At 56.0% G+C, this 19,829-nt stretch overlaps 1 protein-coding gene across 1 annotated transcript; it reads left to right on the top strand.

Moving 5' to 3' along the window:
• The first annotated feature begins 1,234 nt into the window (after nucleotides 1-1,234).
• Nucleotides 1,235-19,249, top strand: KCNG1 (potassium voltage-gated channel modifier subfamily G member 1). The gene is made up of 3 exons (XM_025470418.3): nucleotides 1,235-1,461; nucleotides 12,666-13,480; nucleotides 17,532-19,249. The coding sequence occupies exons 2-3, from the start codon at nucleotides 12,692-12,694 to the stop codon at nucleotides 18,300-18,302; spliced, it is 1,560 nt and encodes a 519-aa protein (XP_025326203.1). The 5' UTR covers nucleotides 1,235-1,461; nucleotides 12,666-12,691; the 3' UTR covers nucleotides 18,303-19,249.
• Nucleotides 19,250-19,829: the final 580 nt, after the last annotated feature.

Below are 19,829 nucleotides of genomic sequence, written 5' to 3'. Positions count from 1 at the left end.
AGCCTCTCCGTGAGCAGGTGAGTTCTTGCGGACAAGTCCTCTGTTTGCGGTCACCTCTGCGGCACCAGTAAACCACCTGCTGCCCAACGGACCCTCTTTCTCTTCAAGTCCCAGGAAACGTGGGCTTTCAACTGCGGAGCCCGCTCCCCACCCCCGAGGGTCGAGGCTGGAAGGATGAGGAAGGGGGGCGGGGGGCGAGGCAAGCGACCCTCGGAGGCGGGCTCTGCGGGGGCGCGGGTTCAGGAAGAGCCGCTAACCCGCCCCGCGCTAAAGGGCAACTCCTACCGACTCCCAAGCGAGGCCCGACGGGCTGCCTACGCACGGGGTGCTGGACCCGGGACCCCAGGCCCGGTGTGAGCGCCCCGCGTCGGGCCGGGCGTGCAGGCGGCCGGGCCCCGCGGCCCGAGGGAAAGGCGCCTGGCGCGGCAGGTGCGATCCCTGAGCACTTGACGCTGCGGGCCGTGCGGTCCCTGCGGTGGCACCGGGGCACTCGGACCTCGCGGGAACAGCACACGACGGGCGGCATGTGGCCCCGGGGCGGCGGAGCGGGGGTGGGGGGCGCTTCACGTGGAGGACCCGCGGGGGGCACCCGGGCGGCGGGGGAACGCAGGTGACCAGGCGCGCGATCCCGGGGTATGCGGGGCGCACGGACGGCCCCGGGGCAGCGAGCGGGGGAGCGCGGGGGAGCGCGGAGGGCCGGGGGCGCGGAGGGCCGGGGGCGCGGGAGGCGCGGGGTGGGGGGCGCGGGGCGCTGGGTCCCGGCCCGAGCCCGGGGGGCGCGGAGGGCGCGGGGTCCCAGCCGGAGCCCGGAGGGGGGGGACGCTGGGGTCCCGGGGATGCGCGGGGTCCCGGCCGGAGCGCGGGGGGGCGCGGGGAGGCGCGAGGGGGGCGCGGGGCGCGGGTTCCGGCCGAGCGCGAAGTGGGGGTGGGGCGCGGCGGAGGGCGCGGGGTACCGGCTGGAGCGCGGGGAGGTGCGGGGGGGGATGCGGGGGAGCGCGGGGTCCCGGCCGGAGCGCGGGGGCGGGGGGCGCAGGGCGCGGGTCCCGGCCGGAGCGCGGCCCACCCGACGCGCGGGCCCCCTCTCCCCGCCGCGCGCCCCCTCTCCCCGCCCGGCGCGCAGTCCCTCCCTCCGTCCCGCCTCCTGCCCCGCTCCCTCCCTCCCTCCTCCCTCCCTCCCTCCCTCCTCCTCCCTCCTCCCTCCTCCCTCGGCGGCTGCGGCGCGGCGCTCCCGGCGCACTCGGAGCGCGGCGGGGACCGGGAGGCGGAGGCGGGGCGGCCCTGGGTCCGAGTGCGGAGCGGAGCCGGGCCCGGGGACCGAAGTTGGCCCGCGGCTCCGGGAGGCGGCCCGGGCGGCTCCCCGCCCCTGCGCGCGCCCTCGCCCGGGACCCGCCGGCCGCCCGGGGGGACGGCAGCCGCGGCCGGGCCAACTCCGCCGCGGAGACGCCGTGACGGGAACTTGAGGTGGGAACTTTGCGCGCGGCAGCCCCGCCGGCGGCCCCCGGCGCCCGCACACTCGCTCGGCCCGGCTCGGCCCGGCTCGGGGCGGGGGCTGCCCGGGGCGGGGAGGCGGGGGCGGCCGGGGCGGCGGGAGCGGCTGCGGGGGCGGCGGGGGCGCGGGTCCGGCTCGGGCTGTCCCCGGCGGGCCCCGGGGGCGAAGGGCCGGCCGTGCTCCGCCGCGGGGCCGGGGCCGGGGCGGGGGGCGCATCCTGGCCGCCGCGGCGGTTTCTGGATCCCGGGAGGAGGGAGAGGTGGAAGAGGGGGCGCCGGCCCTGGCTTGTTCACTCCACCTTGGGCAGGGACGGAGCATCTCCACCAGCGGGCTTCATTAAGTCCGTCATCTACTCAGCCAGCTTTTATGGAGCGCCCAGTGTGTGCTCGGCGCTGGGGATTCCGCGACAGCTGTGGTCACTGGAGGCTCTAGCATCTCATAGGAAAAGTGGGGGTGGCCTCCTCAGCCTCAGGGACTCCATACCCCCCCCCCCAGGGGCTCTGCCAGGGTGGACGGGAATCTTTGGATAAGGCAGGAAAGGAGAGAAGTTCGTGCATTCATGAATTGGACAAAGATGGGTTGAGTGAGCACCTACTAGGCGCGGGTCACCATGCCGAGTGCCCGACATGCATTATTTCATTTAACAAACAGTTCCTGAGCTGGGACATGAGGGACTCTGAAGGAGAGGGATGGGGTGGATGGAAGCATCTTGCAGCTTGGAGCGAAGTAGGGATTAAGCCCCAGCCCTTGCCTAGAGGAGGCCCAGCCTGCGGGGGTGGCTGACTGCCGCAGCCCCCATGTCTATAGGGAGAAGCAGAATGGCCCTTCCTTGGTTCCTGTAATGCAGTCATTCTCAAAGAGAGCGGGAAAACTGAAATAGGTTCTTGGATAGGAAGAAAATGTCCTCAAAAAGCTCCTTAGGGGAGGCTGATCATGGCGGGAGAGAAGAGGGGTGGTGTGGTGTTGGGAAATACTGGCCTAACGTTCCGGGTGAATGCAGACTCCGACCGATAACGGTTTATTAAAGTTGTCTGTTCAGCAGGCATTTTCTTAAGCACGTAAAGGGTGCCCGGCACCAAAGTCACCCAGAGGATGAGAGGACACAGACTTCCTTCACTGATACCTTGAGATAAGTGCTGGGGTGGGGGGCGGCCAGGAGGAAACAGGAACTGCTCTGATTCACTGGGGGGGTGGGGGGGGCTCCTGCTTGTATGAATCTGAAGAGGTTTATGCACTAGGGTGTGTCTGATACCCACACACTTGACTGCAGTCAGTCACTCCTGAGGAACGAGTCTCCAAGGAAAGTTCGGCATGCTGGAGACCCAACGCCAGTGCTGGGGCCAGGGCACGCTGTCTTTCTTGAGTGGATTTCTTGGGTTCTCCCAGACCTGAGCTTGACCCTGGTGTCCTCTGTCTTGGACCCCAGCAGAGGCCCCTCTGGAGTGGGGAATGAGGGAAAGGTGTGTTTGAGAGACAGGCTACGATGGCCTCTGGGGATGGCCCTTATGAGTCACTCCCTAACACTGCCCATTCCAGTGGAAAGATGTCTATTGTGGGACATGCCCCAAACCCATGGGGGACTGAAACAAGGCAGCCTTGATCCCCGTCCCAAAGTTTGGGAACCCAGGCCGGGGGCACCCTGGAGCCCAGCCAGGACAGATCTGGGAGCCCAGCTCCATTCCCACTGCCACTTTGAATTCTCTGCATCAGACACACAGCTGGGCCCCAGCGAGAGGCTCAATTGATGCCCCCAGGGAGCATGAGAGCAGAGAAATGTGTTCTGGATGCAGGGCTAAGACACTCAAACCAGAACTAAGGAATTAACCCCCTGGACCCCTAAAAACTGTGTTGACTGGGCTGTCTTTCTCCACCTCCCCTTTCTGAATACATGATAAAGAGTCAGCATTTCCGGTTGCCAAAGACACAGGGGTCTGGGAATCTACTCCCGGGTGATTTATTAAACCCAGAAAATGTAGTCCCTGGGTGGAAAATGGTGGCTGGAAAAGCCACTCTAAATAGAATGAATAAGAACAGAGAGGCAGGAAAGTCTAGCCTGCAAGCACTCAATCACCCTTGGCCATTTTTATTATGTAGCAGACAGTATGTGGTTAACAAAATCAGAACACAAAGTAGCATGCCACACACCGGATCTGAGCGATTTGCCTCAGACTTGTCCCTGCTCTGTGGTGACTGTGCCTCACACCTGCGTGTCCCCAGGCAGGCATGTACAACCAGGCTCTCCCTCGTTCCTCAGTGGCCCACCTCCTCAGTGGCCCACCACAGCCACCAGGTGCTGCAGCCTTAACACTTATTAAAGAGAAAGAATGGAGGGACTGTGTATGCAGCTGTCCCCTTCCTGCTGCCCAAGGTCCCGGCTACCCCCCCTCCCCCCTCCCCCGCTCCCCACCACCAGCCTCTTCCTCTGCCTATGCGCCTGTGCTCCCAGGTTTCAGGCTGCAAGGAGGCAAATAGAAAAGCACTTTTGGCTCCCCTACCCCACCCCAAAACACGTCCTGGTAGAAGGCAAATGTGCATTTGGTGTTATTTTGCCACAAGCAGAATAAGGAGGCTCCAGAAGCCACTTGGTCTTTTCCATGGCAGGAGAGGTGGACTCTGGCACGCTTACCTTGGGGAAGCAGGTAGAGATGGAGGGAAGAGCCCAGCTCCCAGCAAATACTTCACTATCACCAGTGTCTTGGGCCCAGCTCCCAAGCTGCGGGACTGAGATCCATCCGGTGTGGTTGCGTGGTGATGAGGATGGACAGCAGGTAGCTAAGAAAGACAGACTCTCCATGTGGGTGCCGCATCTCGAGGCGGTCCAGCAGGCTGGGACCTGGGCCAGCCTACTGGCAGGATCCATTTTGATTAACGTTTTAATTGGGAATTGATGCAGCATGACCCGCCTCTGAGTCACCCCAGCCAGGAGCCCTAACCCTGACAGATGAAGCCCCTGGCAGGGGAAGGGCAGCGTGGAGAGATCTCAGGGTGAGGGAATAGCCCAGGTTGAGAATCGTGATGTGAGAGGTAAAAAACAAAGCCCGAGTTGCCCAGGAGAGAAATGCTCTTCCTTTAGAAAGTTGCATTTGAGGTTGTGTTAGTTCCCTCCTGCCACATATTACCACCAATTTAGTAGTGGCTTAAAGCAACACGAATTTAGTATCTTACAGATTGGGGGATCAGAAGTCGAAAATGGGTGTCATTGACCTAAAACCAAGGGGTTTGCAGGGCTGTGTTCCTTGTGGCGGGGATTGGGGGGGGCGGTAATCCCACTTCCCTGCCCTGGAATTCCAGCTTCTAGAACCTGCCCACACCCTTGGCTCCTGGCCCCACATCACTCCGACCTCTGCTTTCACCATCCCATCTGCCTCTCTGGCTCTGACCCTCCTGCCTCCTCTTTAAGGATCTCTTATAATTCGATGCGGCCCCACCTGGATAATACAGGCTCATCTCCCCGCCTCAATTAAATCTCATCAATTTAATTAATCACACCAGCAAAATCTCTTTTGCCACGTAATGGCCCATATCCTCAGGGTCTGGGGATTAGGACATAGCCCTCTTTTGGGGGACCATTACGCTGCCTACTTTAGGGGCATGCCTCATCGGTTTATGTTACAGATGGGGAAACTGAGGCCCACCAGAGTGAGTGATGTCGTGCCAGGTGAGAGGAGAGTCAGCACTGAAGCCTCCCTTCTGGAAAATGTTTTCGGCTTCACATTTCTCCTCTGAGAAAGGAAATGTGAAGGGAGGTGCCAAGCTTGCTTCACAAAAGCCATTCTAGCAAACTCAGAGCCCTAACATGTGCAGACACAGCTCCAAGCACCTACAAGGAAGTATGATAATGACCCTGGTTTATAGCTGAGAATGCTCAGGCACAGAGAGGTGAGGTTATTTTCGTCAAGGTGCACAGCTAGAAGTGGTGACACAGGCATCCCGGCCCAGAGGCCACACCGTCACCTCTGGCTGGTACCTGTTCACGGCACAGGAGGGCTCTTCCGTCGGAGGCCAAAATGGCAAGTCAGAATTTGACACCACCAGGAGTTTTGTTGATTCCTTCCCCTGCTCTTATGTGAATATACAATAGGAATAAATGTGTTTCCCCCAGCCGTGAGCAACTGCCTGCTTCTCGCCATCACAGAAGACTTTCCAAAAGCGTGTCTATAGAGAGATGGGAGATCAGTCCTGGCTTGCTACAGGTAGTTCCCCCTGGGAACCAGTAATCCAGGGAGACAGTCAAAGAGGTCAATACCGAGGTCAAAGAGGTTTGCCTTGGAGTCCTACAGACGTAGATTGATTGTGGCCTCGACACTCATATCCCCAGAGTCCTGAGTTTTTATTGTCAAAGCCTCAGTTTCATCATCTATGAAATGAGGGTGTTAGTGGTAGCAGCCTGGCACAGCGCCTAGCACTTTGTGTGCAATCAAGGGTGGCCATGGCTGTTGTCATTAGAGCACCGTGCGTGTCCAGCACTCTCTCTGCCTCCCCCTCCGACTCAGAAGAGGGGCCGAGAACTCCGTCCCAGGGGAGGGGCTCAGGACTAGAAGGACAGTCAGGAGAGAGCGGTGGTTTGGTAAAAGTACCAGGAGGTATTGTAGCAGTTAGGATCAGTGCATCACAGTTTATGGAACCCCGTTCATGACCTTGATGGGAGGTGAGCGATCTGGCGACACTGCTAATTCCTGCAGCAAACCTCCATTCACTGGGTCATCACAGCAGCCCTCTGCATGGGCATGCTTCTCCCCCCTTTATAGGGAGAAAAGAGGCGCAGAGAGGGCAGGTGACTCGGTGGGTGCAGATGACCGTCTCAGGCCAGAGGGTCATGAACAGAAGCAGCTGTGGTGGCCGGGCAAAGCCTGACTTTGTCCCACCCCGCTGTCCCCTCCTACCCTGCACCCCTGTGTCTAGCACCTCCATTCACAGCAGACACTGACCACAGAGCGGCCTCTGCCACTCAGAACTCCTTTCAGGGTCAGTGACCATTTCTCTTTGGAAATGAGTACTCAGCCCTCCGTCAGAGCTTGGGCACCTCATCATTCTCCCAGGAGGAAGGAAAAGAAGCTGCATGGGAAGTTTCAGCAAATCTGGGGGCTCCCAAAGGGGAATTGGACCAAGGCAGCCTCAGTGCAGAGGTTTTTCCCTCGAAGCAGAAGGGTTTCGACTTCTCCAGGGAAGTTCCCCAAGATTGGGACCCACAGAGCTTTCCAGAACCCCCAAAGAGATGGAGGAGTGGGTCAGGAGGCTCCCCACCAATATCCAGAGCTTCTTGCAGCCCCCAGCCCCTGGGGTATGGACTCCAGGTATTCAAGACACCCTCTCTTTTTATCCCTTTTGAACTTGAGCATACATGAGAATCTGTGAGGGAGCCTGCCAAAAATGCCAATTCCTGCCCTCTCCCCCCGCCTCCTTCGGGGATTCTGACCAAGAAGGTCTGGGGATGGTCCTAAGAATCTATCTCCACTGAGCACTCAGTGCAATTCAGAACCTGGTGGCTTGGTTGGTTTTGTGCTCTTCATTTTCCTTTACCTGGATTAAATCCCAGAGTTGTGTTAACCACGCTCTTCACTTCATGCCACTATCCATCACTGGCCTGTGCCAGCCTGCCTTACCCCTTGTTCCCACATTCCACACCACCCTCCTGCTTATCCCCTTCCCCTGTCCTGCCAGGCACCCTCCCTGTAGTTGATATAGATCCTTCCATGTGCTTGAGTCTTTGTCAAATATGTAACGTGTGTGTGTGTGCGTGTGTGTTCATTTACATAAATAGCATAGTGCTATAAACTTCTGTTTCTTTTCCACTCGGCATCATGCTTTTAAGATCTAAATGTGTTGCTAAACCTACATCTAGTTCAATGCTTCTAATTCCTGTGCAATGTATAGGAGTCCACCATCTGTGTCTACCACGACTCACTTGGCCCGCCCCCCAGCCCCAGGATGGACACCAGGGGGCCACAGGCAACGCAGGGCACGCATTCTTATACCTGGTTCCTCCCTTGGGTCTGATTCCCCAGAAGCAGACCCTGAGTCAAGAATCTGAGTATAGGGATCCCTGGGTGGCGCAGCGGTTTAGCGCCTGCCTTTGGCCCAGGGCGCAATCCTGGAGACCCAGGATCGAATCCCACGTCGGGCTCCCGGTGCATGGAGGCTGCTTCTCCCTCTGCCTGTGTCTCTGCCTCTCTCTCTCTCTCTCTCTCTCTCTCTCTCTCTGTGACTATCATAAATAAATAAAAATTAAAAAAAAAAAAGAATCTGAGTATAGATAATATCTTACTGTGTGCCACACCCCTGTGGACCCTGGGAAATACACCCAGGACTGGGATTCCTGGGTCAGCAACCCTTCACTTCCCTCAGCACCCCTGATGGCTTTTCCTGAGGCTCTACCAGACTGTACTTCCTCCAGCAGGGAGCTCTGGGGGTCAGACAAATGCTGCATTCAAATCCCACTGGATCGGGTCAAGAGAGGAGTCACCCTTGGCTGGTGAAGAGAAAGATGAAAGACCACCCTCGTAGCTAACAGTACAGCAGGTGTCTGTTGAGGGTTCACTGTGTGTCAGGCATTGGGCCAAGCATATCACCCATGTCATCTGCCTTAGTCTTCACCATAACTCGGGGAGGTAGGAGCTATTCATGCCCCCATTTTACAGACGAGGATAGTGAGTCTCAGAGGTAAGGTGCGACTTGCCCGGAGTCAGCGTAACCGGCCTTGAACACAGGTCTCCTGGTTCCAGAGCCCATGGGCTCTTCTGCTTCCCCAGATTGGACTGGGGGAGCTGTTCCCAAGCTGCAGTAGGACCTGCTTTTTGTCAACATCCCTGTGTTACTCTCTCCTATTGCTGCTGTAACTGAGTACCCCAAACTGACTGGCTGAAAACAACACAAACTTCTTACCTCACATTTTGGAAGACAGAAGTCTCAAATGGGCCTTACAGGGAGGGCTAAGATCAAGGGGTCAGCAGGCTGCATTCCTTTCTGGAAAGCCCAGGGGAGAGTCAGGTCTTGTCTTTTTCCAGCTTCTAGAGGCTGCTGCTGTCATCAGCCTGTTGCCCCTTTGACCTTCAAAGCCAGCGGTGGCCAGCAGAGTCTTCCTCACACCGTATTGCACCCCTCTTTCCTGCCTCTTTCTTCCATCTCTTAAGGACCCTTGGGATGGCTTGGGCCCCTGGAGAATCCAGGATCATCTTCCCATCTCAAAGGCAGCTGATTAGCAACCTTAATTCCTCCTCTTATGTAGTCTAACTTATTCACAGGTTCCAGGGATTAGGATTAGGGCATGTCCCCCAGTGGTGTCTACCTGCCTTAACCAGGCCTGGTGTGGAGTATAGCTTCTATGGGAGAAGTGGGTGCTGGGTGCTGGGCACGGGGAGCAAGCACCTTGGCCTCTGGGCTCAGCTCTTTCTCTGCTAGCCTGGTCCTCCTACCCTCTACAGCCTAGCGCTGTCAGATAGCTGATACTACACCCACCCCCAACACACACACAATCATCAGGACAGCTTTGGTGTGGTCTGACTCCATCCATCCATCCATCCATCCATGCATGCAAGCCACCCTCATCCCTACTGTCTCCCTGCTTTGCCCATCTGCCCTCCTGTCTATCATCCCACAGGCAGCAAATGCTGCCCGCTATGTAAGGCTCATCATAATGCCACCTAGTGTCACCTCAGTGAATGGCACTACTGGAATCCATTCTCTTTCCCCCTTACCACACTCCCCTCCCACATCAAGTCCTGGCAGCAGTTCCTTCAAAGTCTATCTGGAACACAGCCAATTCTCCAGTCTCCTCCACTGGTCCAAGCTTTAGTTGACTCTTTTGAGAATGACTGCAGAGAATTCCAGCCTGATGTGCCCGGCCTGCCTGTAATCTACTCCTGAGGACCCCCGCCTCCATCCCTTGGAGAGTGAACCCCAGCCCCTTGTCATGGCTTACTAGACTGTTCCATCTGGTGTCTTCTGACTCCCACACTCAGCTTCTCCCACCTTCCCCTCATTCCCTGCACCCCACCACTTGGCCTTCTTTGGCTTGACCACCCAAGCCCACCCCCAGGTCAAGGAGCAAGCTCTTCCCATTCCCTCAGCCCTAGACACCCTCCTCCAGGGCCTTATAGGGTGGATTCCTTCCCACCCAACCTCAGCCTCCAGGCTCCCTCCTCTTAGAAGCCCTCCTAGACCCCTCCAGCTCATGTTGCCATCATGTTCTTGCTCTCTTTCCTGAAATGATCTGTATACTTACTTAGAGACCACCTTCACCATTGGAATGTCCACTCCCTGAGGACAAGGCTGAGTCTGTCATGGTCTCTGTCATGCCCATAGACCTGGCACAGGCCCAACGTGTGGAAAATGTTGAATGCCAGCCCAGAACTCCTCATCATCCTCATCATCCTCAATATCACAGCCCCCTTCTTGAGTAGCTTTCCCTTCCTAAGCATCCATAGACCCTCAGAGACAAAAATCACTAAAATCCATCATGCTTTGGACGGACAGACCTAACACTGTAGAGAAATCTTAAAAGACCAAACTTCTCATGAGGGTATCAGGCTGGGTAGAAGGTGGCATTGCTTTCCAGAAGCAGGGTTTGGGGGCCTGTTTGATTTATGAACTTCACTGGAGACTAGAGTCTAGCATGCAGAGCCATCTCCCTATAGACCCATCAGGCTGGGTATCCCCAAGACCAAAGGCCCAGGAGAAGTGTGCCCATTCCTCCTCATTTAGCAAATCCCAGCATCTAGCCTTCCAGGTACAAGCAGCTTGCATGAAGCAAGGTTTTTTTTCCTTCTCCATGCCAAACAGTGTGCTGAGGCAGGATAACTTTCCACATAGAATGCTGAAGCTTTAACTCACAACTGACATGGGTCATGAGAGAAAGAAATGAGGGATTGCTAATTGGGGGAGCTTTGTGCCAGAGGGAGAGCTGGGAGCTTGAAAGAAGACATTCTGTAAAAGGTGATTACAGCCAAGGGGGTTTTACAGGGGCTCTTTAGGACTTGCAGGACAAGAGGAAGGTTCCTTTTCCTCCGTCGTCATTCTTGCCAAACAGAATGTCACTTTTCCTCTTGTCTTCTGTGACAAAGATAAAACAGGGGAGCTGAAAAGCGGTACCACTAACGTGAAGTGCCTGAAAGGGATTATTCTCACTCCTCCAAGGGAGTCTGGCAGGCTGTGCCTGAGGAGATGGGTTCCAATTTTAGGTGAAGTTCAGAAACATTCTCAACACTCTAAAATCTAATCATTTTCATTTCAAACGCAGGTGTACCTAGTTTTCCAGAACCCAATCTCTGAACCTGTAGCTTTCCCCAAAGATAAATGAGTGGAGCAACGATTTGCTTTCCGTAAAAGAATTTCTGGTAGGAAGGATTCTCTTTCAAATGGAACCCCCCCTCAGCTCCTGTTGAACACTTTCTTGTCCACAAAGGTGTGTATGTGCGTGCGTGTGTGTGTGTACGTGCGTTTCCCCTGAGCAACAGATCAGATACAGATCGACGCTCAGGTATTGGAAATGGGTTTCCATCAGAATTGGTAGACTTCTGGTACCACTTGCTTCCATGGGGGACTGGGCTGGAGGGAGGGGTGGTGATTTTATAAAGCAGAGTATTAGACTCTTACTTCTTTCCTATGGATCAGCCTAATTCTGGATGGCTCTACTGCTATAATCTGGGGCTCTCAAACTCAAATGCCTACGGGGAGCCAGGAAGGAAACATACATGTGAAAGACAATGGGTACAAGGAAGATCCCAGGGAACGGGGGACTGTGGTAGATTGTAACATGTGTGCCCTGCCTACAGCGGGCAGTCATTTCTCAGCTGGAATTCAGGCCAAATGTTGCCAAATAGTCTTTTTTTTTTTTTTTTTTTTTTTTTAAGATTTCTTCATTCATGAGAGACATAGAGGGAGAAGCGGGCTCCCTATGGGGAGCCCAATGTGGGTCTTGATCCCAGGACGCCGAGATCGTGACCTGAGCCAAAGGCAGACGCTCAACCACTGAGCCCCCCGGGCACCCCAATAGTCTGACTTTTCAAGAGAAACCAAGAATATAAATTTTTACACAAAATTCTTCAATTTTCAAAATCTTCTCCAAGCCAGGCATATTACGTGTGAACCAAATTCAGCCCATGAGCTATGAATGAATAAGCAATGTCATGCTAGTAGCACACACCTTTAGTTAGCTGCGAGCACTGGGAAGGGAGGAGCCTGTGTAAGCGGATACTTTGACCTCAGGTTCTCAGAAGTGCCTTCCTCGTGTTGGCCTCATTCCGCAACTACTTCTTTGAGCTCTTACACTGCTGGACACAGAGATGCAGAGCTGGGTAAAGCCCAGTTCTTGCCCCACAGAGCGAGCAGCCTTATAAAGGAGCCAGGCTTGCACACAGATATAGTAAGGATAATGCTGCAGGCACAGGGGTGAGAGGACTCACCCCTGGGAGTGAACCAAGGAAGAACCAAGGAGAGGCTTCCTGGAGAAGTGGACGTGCCTGTCCAGCTCACCCCTATAACCTCAAAGTATCACTATTGTGATACTTAGGCATTTCTTTGGACATTGCCTCTTATTTATGGCCATTGATAATGGGCTTTCCACTTATGGAAGCAATGCAAGGTGTCTCTTTAAGGTAAACACAAATAGTAATAATGGACAGCAATGATTGAGTACCTACTGTGTGCCAGGCATTGTGTTATTAAGTGCTCTTAGGCACGGAATTCATTGAATCTTCTCTAATCCTATGAAGTAGGTCAAATGGTTTTACCCACTCTCCAGATGAGGAAATTGAAACAGATCAAGGCTGAGTAGCATGCCCAGGCCATGAGGCTCCAGAGGCTGTGCTTGTCCCCACAAGTGCTTGGAAGTCAAGGTTCAGGGTGCCCACGTGGTTGGCTTCTGGTGAGGACTCTTCCTGGCTTGTAGGTGTCTGTCTTCTCGCTGTGTCCTCACCTGGTAGAGAGAGAGGGAGCTCTGGTGTCTCTCCCTCTTCGCACAAGGGTCCTGATGGCTTGGGCTAACCGTAATCACCCCCCACCCCAGGCTCTGCCCCCTAATACTGGCCCACAGGGGTCAGGGCTTCCGCTGGGAATCTGGGGGCAGGAGCGGAGGTGGGGGTGACACAGTTCGGTCCCTAACAGTGAATGTCTGCAGAATCAGCACTGTCGGCCGAGACTCCGGCATCACTGAGGGTCTGTCCTCCCTTCTCCACCCCAGGCCCGAGGGCGATGTGAAGGCCCAACATGACCCTCCTACCGGGAGACAACTCTGACTACGACTACAGCGCCCTGAGCTGCGCCTCGGACGCCTCCTTCCACCCGGCCTTCTTCCCGCAGGGCCAGTCCCTCAAGGGCGTCTTCTACCGCCGGGCGCAGCGGCTGCGGCCCCGGCCCCGGCCCCCCGACGCGCCCCGCCAGGCCGGCCAGCCCGAGGACCGGCGGCGCCAGATCATCATCAACGTGGGCGGCATCAAGTACTCGCTGCCCTGGACCACGCTCGAGGAGTTCCCGCTGACGCGCCTGGGCCAGCTCAAGGCCTGCACCAACTTCGACGACATCCTCAACGTGTGCGATGACTACGACGTGACCTGCAACGAGTTCTTCTTCGACCGCCACCCGGGCGCCTTCGGCACCATCCTGACCTTCCTGCGGGCCGGCAAGCTGCGGCTGCTGCGGGAGATGTGCGCCCTGTCCTTCCAGGAGGAGCTGCTGTACTGGGGCATCGCCGAGGACCGCCTGGACGGCTGCTGCAAGCGCCGCTACCTGCAGAAGATCGAGGAGTTCGCCGACGTGGTGGAGCGGGACGACGACGACGACGAGCCGCTGTCCAGCGAGGACCCGGGCAGCGAGGGCCCGGCCGAGGGCGAGGGCCGCCTGGGCCGCTGCATGCGGAGACTGCGCGACATGGTGGAGAGGCCGCACTCGGGGCTGCCCGGCAAGGTGTTCGCCTGCCTCTCGGTGCTCTTCGTCACCGTCACGGCCGTCAACCTGTCCATCAGCACCCTGCCCAGCCTGCGGGAGGAGGAGGAGCAGGTAAGAGCCACAGCTGCGCGCGGGGAGGCTCACTGCAGTGAGGGAGGGTCTCTAAGCTCAGGAAACAGAGCAGTCTGCAGCCCCCTCCCCAACATCCACATCCTTCACACGGGCGCGGTCACCTCCACCAGGAGGCCTTCCCTGACTGCGCTGGCCGAGCAGCATCTCCAGTCCCTTTCTGACAGCCTGTTTACATGTGTTGTCCACCTCCACGTTCAGACACGAGCTCCGTGCCTGTCCTGGTCTGTCCCGTGCCCCCAGGGTCTAGGACAGTGTCAGCATGGACAAGGCACTCGGCCACTCTGTGGAAGGAACGAATGAGCGAGTACATGAATGATGCGGTTTATGGTGTGCCTGCCCCGAGCTAAAGACATGTCATCAACCTTTATTTCACCCACATGAGCCCTATCTCAACCTCCCTAATTCCCTCATTTAAAAATATCCCAGAACCGTTTTGTAGGTCCTGCATCTAATTTTTATCAATAGTTAATGCATGCGTGCACTTGTGCTCCGATAAGGAGCATCTCTGTTAAACAAGAGAATGCGTGTAAAGTGTTTGCTCCGTGGCCTGACCGAGGTGTGTGCCCGGTTCTCAGGGGCAGCATGCGGCACGCAGTTAGCAGCAGCCAGTTCTGCCTACAACTTAGCATTCTCGGTGACTCTTCCAGCAACCCCGTACATGAGGCGTTCTCATACCCAGCTGACAGACGAGAAGAGTGAGGCGGGGCAGCTTGCCCAGACCCAGGTCTGACTGAGTCTGAATTCTACATTCTTGAACCAAGAAGTCTGGGTCCCACCTGGCAGCCCAGGACTTCATGTAGCCCCACAGAAGTGCGTGACTGGCCCACACTGTGCTCCCTAAAAATTCTACTCGGTTATCAGCATTTCAAAGTGAAGTGTTTTGCATTTAAAAATTCAAACTCTCAGCTTCTCAAAATATATACAGTCCCAGCCCCCTGGCCTGCAGTCCACGCAGCAGCTGTGGGTGGCAGCTGAGTCTATGCAAAGTGCGTGTTCCCCCCATCCAGCTTCCTAATGTATGAAATCTCTGGGTTTTTTAATGGGGACCCTCTCCCCCATACTGGGGAGCAGGGTGGGGAGGTTTCTAGAAGCATAAAAGCATACCAAAACATTTAGGCAAGTATAGATTGTACAGGCAATGGAGAAATAGGTTTGGCTGTATGAACTCAACACAAACATCGTGCCGGCCAGCATTTATTGAGCACTGGCTGTGTACCCCGCACGTGCTAAGTGCTTCACATGAAGTGTCTGATGGAAAATTGGAACTACTCACGACACAAGGGTTTTTCTGCATAAGGGAGGAGGTAGTGATGGCTTTTGCATTTATAATACATGGGGCGGGGATGTTTCTGGCACTTTTTAATACACTGAATTTTTAAAGTGAATATTAAAAAAAAATGACACTCAACCAGTAAAATCAATTTTTGATCAGCAGAAGAGGGAGTGATGACGAGGGCAGGGCTAGAGCCCAGTGGCCTGAATTTGAATGCCAGTGCATCCACTCTGGCTGCACATCTGTAGATCAGTTGCTTAACCTTGCTGTGCCTCAGTTTCCTCACACATCCAAGGGGGCTGTGCACAGGCTCAACTTCACAGTGTTGAGAGGATTCAGTGAGTCCAAGGGAAGTGATTGGAATAGTGCCGGGCGCTTGAGCATGCAGGAAGCGCTAACTATAAGGATTACACACACCTGCCAAAGAAAGAGAGAGAGAGAGAATGCTCACCATTTGAGAACTGTCTGGAAGTACCTGCACATGGTATAAGTTTTTTCTTGGCTCCAACATATGCAATCCTGATTTTATCAGGAAAATACTCATAAAGCCACTGTTTTATTCAACTTCTGACATTTACTTTTTTTTTTTAATAATACCTGGACTTTTCTTGATTCAGTGAAAATGCGGTTCTTTGACTTCATTCTGGAGGCCAGTGGGGTTCACTGTTTCACTTGCTCCTTGAGCATACATTTGAGCGCCTACTGTATTCAGGCATCACCAGGCATGCAGGGGGGCCAGAATGAGAATGCCAGCTACAAGGACTTCAGGTCTGGTGGAGGAGGGACAGTGACACCCCTGTGACCATAAGTGTGAGACATAAGCCAACGGAGCTGTTAGGAAAGGCCCATCAACTGTGCTGGGGGTACTTGGAGGAGGCACACTCCAGGAAGGCTTCCTAGAGGAGAGGGCTTCCCATCCCAGAGGGCTGAGACCTCAAAACCCCACCAAGTACTAGTTCATTTGTCTCCAGTCTCTAACATATTCCTAGAGAGAGAGCTGCTAGTACAGGACTCCTAGAGTCCAGCTGTGCCCAGGAATGACAGATGCCCCGGGCTAAAACCATGTGTGCCTTCCCACTCTGTCACAGGCCCCTCTGAGGTTGAGGCCCTAAGTCACTAGGGACAGTCTACTGTCCACTTCTGTTGCAGACCAGAGACAAGCTGGCAGCCTGCATGCCAAATGCAGTACACAGATGTGTTGGAGTGGTCCACAGAGTGTTTGCTTTGTATTGAATTAATACATTTAAAACCCAAGAGATTTCATGCAAAACTCCACATTTCCAGCCTCCAGCCTGAATTGTCCTGGCACGGCAATCAGGAGCCACTTAGCAGGACAGCTGTGCTCTCTGGCCGGCCTCCACCCCGCCTGGCCCAGCTTCCTCGGGTTCCCTGTGCCCACCTGGCCTTGAGTTGGCGCCCTCATTTAACACCAGTCCCACGGGCTTCCATCCACCCCAGTGACAAACATGAATTTGTCACTTGTCAGGTGCTGGGCTGTTCCAGGTACTGGGGTCCTGAGAGTGGATGATGCACAAGCTACCCCTCCCTATGGGGCCATGATCTGCTGGGCAAGGGAGGGGGAGGGTGGAAACAGATAATAAACATGATCAATAAGTAACTTATAAAGCATTTTAAGAGATGATGAGTTCTCTGAACAAATAAAGCAGGAAAGGAAGAATCAGGATAGAGGACAGAGGGAGGGGGGACATTGAACTGAGGGGGTCATGAGCCGGAGGAAGGGAGGGCAGAGCCATGTGGGTGTTGAAGAGGACTCCTGCAGAGGGAGCAGAAAGTCAAGGCCTGACTTGGGGGCACAGGGGTGCGGGGAGGAGCCTGGGGTGTAGGCTGGAGCACAGGAACAAGGCAGGCAGGGGACTGGGAAGTGGGAGAGGCAGCAGCCAGGCCCTGTGCACCCCCGGAGCTATCTCTCTGAGCCATGGAGGGTGCTGACCAGAGCACACACGGGATCTGATTCACGCTCTCAGATCCCTCTGGCTGTGTGTGCAAAATGAACTGTAGGGACCAGGGATTCCAGGAAGGAAGTGGCTGCAACTGTCCAGGCAAGAGATGATGGTGGCTGGACCAAGGTGAGGGCAGCGGACACATGAGAAGTGGTTAGATTTCTGGAATCATTTTAAATGAAGAACTGATGGGATTTCCTGAGGACTGTATGAGAGGTGTCAGAATGAGGCGTAGTCTCCCATCCTGAGCAACTGGAAAGGTAGGATTGCTAAGAAGGGAAAGCACTGGTGGGCGGGTGTGCAGGAGAAATCAAGAGCCCAAAAAGGCTAATTGTTTCCACCCCAAAAAAGAAATGATAATTACCTGGCATGACATGATAAAGGTGTTAGCTTAAGGCTATGGTGGTAATCCTATTGCAATATGTAGATGTATCAAATCAACATGTTGTACACCCAAAACTGACACAATATCATATGTCAGTTATATCTCAATAAAAAGAATTTTAAAAAGAAATCAACAGTCCAGTTTGGGATGTGAGACGCCCCTCAGACACCCTAGGGGAGCAGTCCAGGAGGCAGCCCCTTCTGGGGTCTGGAATCCAGGGCCGAGGTCTGGGCTGGGGAGGGAGATGAAGAGTGGTCGTTGTAGGTGCTTCAAGCTCTAGGCCTGGCCAGGGTCCCCGGGGAAGTGAGCTTAGCCGGGGACCGGGTGGGACCAGGGCCAAGCCCGCGGCCTTGCAGGTGGGACCACTGACATCTCCCCTGACCTCCTTCCCCCCCACCCCCCGCCTCGCAGGGCCAGTGCTCGCAGATGTGCCACAACGTCTTCATTGTGGAGTCGGTGTGCGTGGGCTGGTTCTCCCTCGAGTTCCTCCTGCGGCTCATCCAGGCGCCCAGCAAGTTCGCCTTCCTGCGGAGCCCGCTGACGCTGATCGACATGGTGGCCATCCTGCCCTACTACATCACCCTGCTGGTGGACGGCGCGGCCGCGGGCCGCCGCAAGTCGGGCGCGGGCAACAGCTACCTGGACAAGGTGGGGCTGGTGCTGCGGGTCCTGCGGGCGCTGCGCATCCTGTACGTCATGCGGCTGGCCCGCCACTCGCTGGGGCTGCAGACGCTGGGGCTCACGGCCCGCCGCTGCACCCGCGAGTTCGGGCTCCTGCTGCTCTTCCTCTGCGTGGCCATCGCCCTCTTTGCCCCCCTCCTCTACGTCATCGAGAACGAGATGGCCGATAGCCCCGAGTTCACCAGCATCCCCGCCTGCTACTGGTGGGCCGTCATCACCATGACAACTGTGGGCTATGGAGACATGGTCCCCAGGAGCACGCCGGGCCAGGTGGTGGCACTCAGCAGCATCCTCAGTGGCATCCTGCTCATGGCCTTCCCGGTGACCTCCATCTTCCACACCTTCTCCCGCTCCTACCTGGAGCTCAAGCAGGAGCAGGAGAGGGTGATGTTCCGCAGGGCCCAGTTCCTCATCAAGACCAAGTCACAGCTGAGCACCATGTCCCACGACAGTGACATCTTGTTTGGAAGTGCCTCCTCGGACACCAGAGACAACAACTGAACCCAGAGGACGTGCCCCGCTGCCGCCGCCGCCACCACCACCGCCACCGCCAGGACACCCCCAGCCCTGCCTGCCCTCTGCGGCTTGAAGCCATCGCCGTCACTACAAGAAGCCTTCAAAGGCACGTGCTGCTCTGAGCGCGGCCCTGGCGCAGGACCCGCGCCAACCACACCCCGAGAAGGAAGGCTGGGACATCCACAGAGGGGTCCCTACCCTCCGCCTCCACAAGTGGGGCAGAAGCCGGTCAAGAGCCCAGCACACACCTATGACAGCCCCCTCCAGCCCCCCCAGCTCCCACCTCTGTTTCCCCCCAACAAGGAGATGGCTTTGTCCTTTCCACCATGTAAATAACATGCCCGGCAAAGACTTGCGTTATGGGTCCTCCCAGAGGGAAAAAAGACAAATTTCAGCAGCAGTATGTCTGCGTTTAGCGTGGACCGTGTGCAGTTAAAGCAAAGCGATGAAAAAGGGAGAAGATGCCTTCCGTGGGGCTCTGAAGAGAGGACGCTGCTCTCCAGCAAAGCCAGCCACCGTGGGTACCGGGAGGACGGGGCCTGTTTCCTTGGCTCGTTCAGGCCTGGTCGGGCCCGGCAGGGTTTGGGGAACAGGGAGAGAACAGATACCTTTGGGGAAATTGCCAGTAAATACTGCATTCTCTCCTGTTTCTCTTTGATTCCTCCTACCTCCTGGCCTCGCTTCCTCCCCTTTCCTTCTCCTCCATCCTCTGTTCTCTTGTTTTGTACCTTCGGGTTCTCAAACCTTTCCCCAAAGGCACCCCAGTGGTTAAGTGGACGCGGAGGGGCCCATCGGCATCTCCGACTATGGAAGTGAAATCGTTTCATTTTATCTTTTAAAAACACTATGGACTTTCTTCTCTACTCCACATGTATTGTAACAGTCTAACAAAAAAAAAGTGATTTAATCACTTACCTGAATCTAAATCTAAATCCAGAGTGGGATTGATGCTTTGGGAAGATGGGCCGTGGTCCCCCGGGGAGTCTGAGAAGCACTGTCTGGAGCCTGCAGAGGCCTCCCTGTGCCCTCCAGAGGCCTGCAGAGCACCCACCCGGCTGGGTACTGCTCCCGATGTCACATAGCGCGGGTGAAGCCCCCCCGGCCAACCAACAGACTGACCTAGTTCGAGGGCATCAGAGCCCCTCAGTGCTTCATCCCCCGGGGACAGCCACACCCTGGCTTCACCCTCACAGGTACGACAACATTGCTGTCTTCGTCCCAAACCCGCTGCTGCCCTGGCCGCGGCCGCTCCCCTGGGCTGACCGCAGGAAGCACGCTCTGACACAGATCTGACCACCTCACTGTCCTGCCTGAGTCCATCGGGGGCCATCCCCTACATTGAGAATAAAACCCTAATGCCCTGAGTGACTCAAGGGCCCTGTCCTCCCTCCAGCCTCCATCCCGCACCTCTCTCTGCTTTGCTCACTGCACCTGGCCACGGGGCCCTCCAGCCCGTTCCCATCTCAGGCCTTCACGTCTGTGGATCCCTCTGCCTGGAATGCCCTTCCCGAA

This window comes from Canis lupus, chromosome 24, assembly GCF_003254725.2.
Source record: "Canis lupus dingo isolate Sandy chromosome 24, ASM325472v2, whole genome shotgun sequence".
Taxonomy (NCBI): domain Eukaryota; kingdom Metazoa; phylum Chordata; class Mammalia; order Carnivora; family Canidae; genus Canis; species Canis lupus.
This window is presented reverse-complemented; position numbering and strand designations above follow the sequence as displayed.